Source organism: Coptis chinensis, chromosome 8 (genome assembly GCF_015680905.1).
Source record: "Coptis chinensis isolate HL-2020 chromosome 8, ASM1568090v1, whole genome shotgun sequence".
NCBI lineage: Eukaryota > Viridiplantae > Streptophyta > Magnoliopsida > Ranunculales > Ranunculaceae > Coptis > Coptis chinensis.
Genome location: NC_141463.1, coordinates 8,010,321 through 8,013,614, shown reverse-complemented (window position 1 = coordinate 8,013,614; position 3,294 = coordinate 8,010,321). Strand labels below are relative to the sequence as shown.

General features: G+C 35.2%; 1 protein-coding gene across 1 annotated transcript; it reads left to right on the top strand.

The window, feature by feature from the left end:
- The first annotated feature begins 1,495 nt into the window (after positions 1 to 1,495).
- On the top strand, positions 1,496 to 2,186 carry LOC147479682 (major latex protein 149-like). The gene is made up of 2 exons (XM_086578475.1): positions 1,496 to 1,684; positions 1,959 to 2,186. The coding sequence occupies exons 1-2, from the start codon at positions 1,496 to 1,498 to the stop codon at positions 2,184 to 2,186; spliced, it is 417 nt and encodes a 138-aa protein (XP_086434601.1).
- Positions 2,187 to 3,294: the final 1,108 nt, after the last annotated feature.

The following is a 3,294-nucleotide window of genomic DNA, read 5'->3' as shown; positions in this document are numbered from 1 at the left end:
CTCGAATCATGATCACCTAAAAGTAGAAGATTACACTGACGCTAATTGGGCAGGTTTAGCTGACAACAGAAGGCCTACCTCAGGATACTACTTTACTTTTGTAGGTGAAAACCTTGTGACTTGGAGGAGTAAAAAATAGCCAGTAGTATCAAGATCAAGTGTTGAAGTTGAATATAGAGGTATGACATATGGGGTATGTGAGTTGTTGTGGTTGAGAAATTTGTTGAAGGACATGGGTATTAAACCAAAAGAGGAAATGAATCTATATTGTGAAATACCTCAGCTATAGAGATAGCTCATAATCCTGTTCAACATGATCGGATGAAGCATGTGGAGATTGATAGACATTTTATCAAAGAAAAACTTGAAGTTGGAATTATTACTTTTCCATTTGTAAAGTCTGAAGACCAACTATCAAATATCCTTATTAAAGCAGTGGCTAGCAAGGTGTTTATTGACTCTCTTGTCAAATTGGGCATGTTTAGCAAGTATATATACCCCCTTGATATATCAATAAAGATCATTAGAAATATTCATTCAAACATCTTTGACATAGATGACATGAACTAACAGATCCAATCCACCTCTTTTTAAGATCTGATTAACTATTGGTATATTATATTGGACTTGTTGAATTTCCCTGTGAGTGTCAGACTTAGATTTATAAATTTGTCTTCTCCATAAATTGGACAAAAGGTTTTATTCCCCCCCCCCCAAAATTGATGGCTTTGTCTACCAAAATCTTATTTTCTTAGTTTTATTTGAAGAGATTATTCATGCAGAACATAACTAGATTGAAGCAGTACAGTCTGTCCAATGAGACATTTTTACCGGAAAAAACACTTGAAGTTTGACCTCACTTGTAGTAATTTCAACAAAATAGTAAGATGATATTCTATAAGCAAGTACTGCCACAATAGCGCTGTAAATACCTGTGCTAGACAAGGCTGCGCACTTGCATAAAGCAGTGGCGGAATTGCAGGCCAGGATTTCTAACAAATATTGAAGACCCTGCAGCCACTTACTATAGATTTATTTAGTGAGGAACTCTTAGAATTACATTCCAATGACCAGCTGTTATGTAATTCCTTTCTTCCTTTCGTTTTTTCTTGAATTGTTTTCATACCAATCAATTGTACATTTTCTTCTTTTTATAATCAACCCTTTAGCAAAAAGAAAAGTACCATAATGCTTCTTCACATGAAAAAAAAAACTTCATCTAGTAACTGTTGGATTTTGCAACTGGGGTATCCCTAAGTTTTTTCGTAAACGGGGTTCATCCCTAATTAACCATTTTGTTCTGTCAATTTTAAACATAAAAATTACTTTAGTCAAATCCGTTCAATTATGATAGTAGGAAATAATGAATACAGTATTGCATGTGAATCACGACATGGGGACTCTTATAAATAGCGTGGGTTGATCTTTGGGGAGGTATATTCAAACCACCACTCCCTCTTGTATTCATTTCTTTATACCTCTTGGTGTGAAAAACATGGCTGGTGTTTGTCAGGCTGAAGTAGAGACGGAAGTGAAGTGCAATCCACACAAGTTTTATGAGACGATGAAGTATAGTTTGCACCATTCCCTACCATTTTCCCTGAAGGATTTACTGATGCACAAATACTTGAAGGAGATGGAAAGAGTGAGGGCACCCTTAGGATTTGGAAATATATTCTTCCAGGTACTTAACATCACAGTCAAGTGGTTTAAGTTAAAAATCCGAAAACTCCACTAATTCAAATGTACATTGCTCTAAAAAATACATGGAAAAGTTAGTTTATAAATTTAATTGCTACACTAAGAATAAAAATAGAGATCTACATCAGTATTTTATACTTTTGCTATCATTTCTATTCTTTTGATTAGTATATCATTACAATTTCACCAACAATGATGGATTGATTATCACAGGTACTACTGAGGAATTGACTGTAAAAGGGAGGACTGTAAAACAGGATGACAAGAATATGATTATAGTGTTGTCTGTGGAGGAAGGAGATATCCACAATCATTATAAACATTTTACGGTTACAATTTCAGTTAAACCAAAGGGTGAGGGAAGCTTAGTGAAATGGGCTGTGGTGTCTGAAAAGCACAATGATGAAGTCCCCGATCCACATCACTATTTGGAGTTTTATTGTAAGTTGAATGAGAAGGTGGATGCTTATGTTCACAAGGCATAGAAGCCTATACCGTATGAAAGTTATAGCGCCTTTTCACTCATGCAAGCCGACTATAATTGTTCGTAACGTTGTAATACTCCATCCGAGAGTTATTAGTATTGAAGTTCTTATCAAGTACAGTAACCCTATATCTAAGTTTTCCGGAATGTTTAATGCTCTCTCTTCGATGTAATGGCATATATAGCCATCCCATGTACTTTCTGATACTTTCAGAGTTTCAGTTCAATAAAAGATGGTGCTATTATTATTATTTCTCAAAGTCAACAATTATAAAATGGGGATAAAAGAACAAATACATAAAACACAAGCGCCTTTTGGCAGCTATCTCAGAAAACCATGTTGCCTGGGAAACCTGCCTTGCCAACATATTGCCTAAACTTAACAAGGAGAAAACCAGAGTACAAGAACAAACAAATTATGCCCAATTTCATAATTGTAGATCGAACAATAAATTGTGTTTGACAACTTCTGCGACATGTACGTCATCGATGAAGTAGAGTCGTAGAGAACACCAGAATTACTTGTTCAAGTTGTCCTGAGATTAAGGTGATGAACGGACTATCTTCTGCATCATATCATTGGTAGAAAATCTATTATATCTACTGCAAGGCTGAAAAAATCCACAAGGCCATATGCTGGGCATGACTGCATGACTTATTACTTACTAGCCAATATACCGGCCTGTGGCCGGCTTGCTCCATTAATAGTTGATTTGCTCAAGCATATTAATAATTTGTTATTTGGATTTGTTGATAGAGTAGAAATGGAAAATAAACATTAAAACCAGATAAAGTATATTCAAAGAGATTATCTGACAGTAGTCCATTTTCTTTTTTCATTTCCTTGGCATGTCAATTCTATTGAGTAAAATGTATAGTTTACAAACGTAGAAAGAAAATGAGAACCTGACTTAGGAATTGTTACAGCCTTGCATAAAGGTTTGATTACATTGAATGTAGTTTCAAAATCAACATGTCCTAATTAAGAGTACTTTACATCAAGAAACAATATATGAGGTCCTCCACCTTATAAAGGAGAGGAGGCCTACAAACAAAAATCAGGAAGACATCAACTCTAAGTGAAGCTCCCAGAACATGCATGACGCGAC

Bases quoted from the DNA above. Each gene is read 5' to 3' on its own strand.
- LOC147479682 (XM_086578475.1), top strand. From the start codon at position 1,496: ATGGCTGGTGTTTGTCAGGCTGAAGTAGAGACGGAAGTGAAGTGCAAT. The intron at 1,685-1,958 runs GTACTTAACATC...ACTGTAAAACAG, and splicing joins TTGGAAATATATTCTTCCAG to GATGACAAGAATATGATTAT.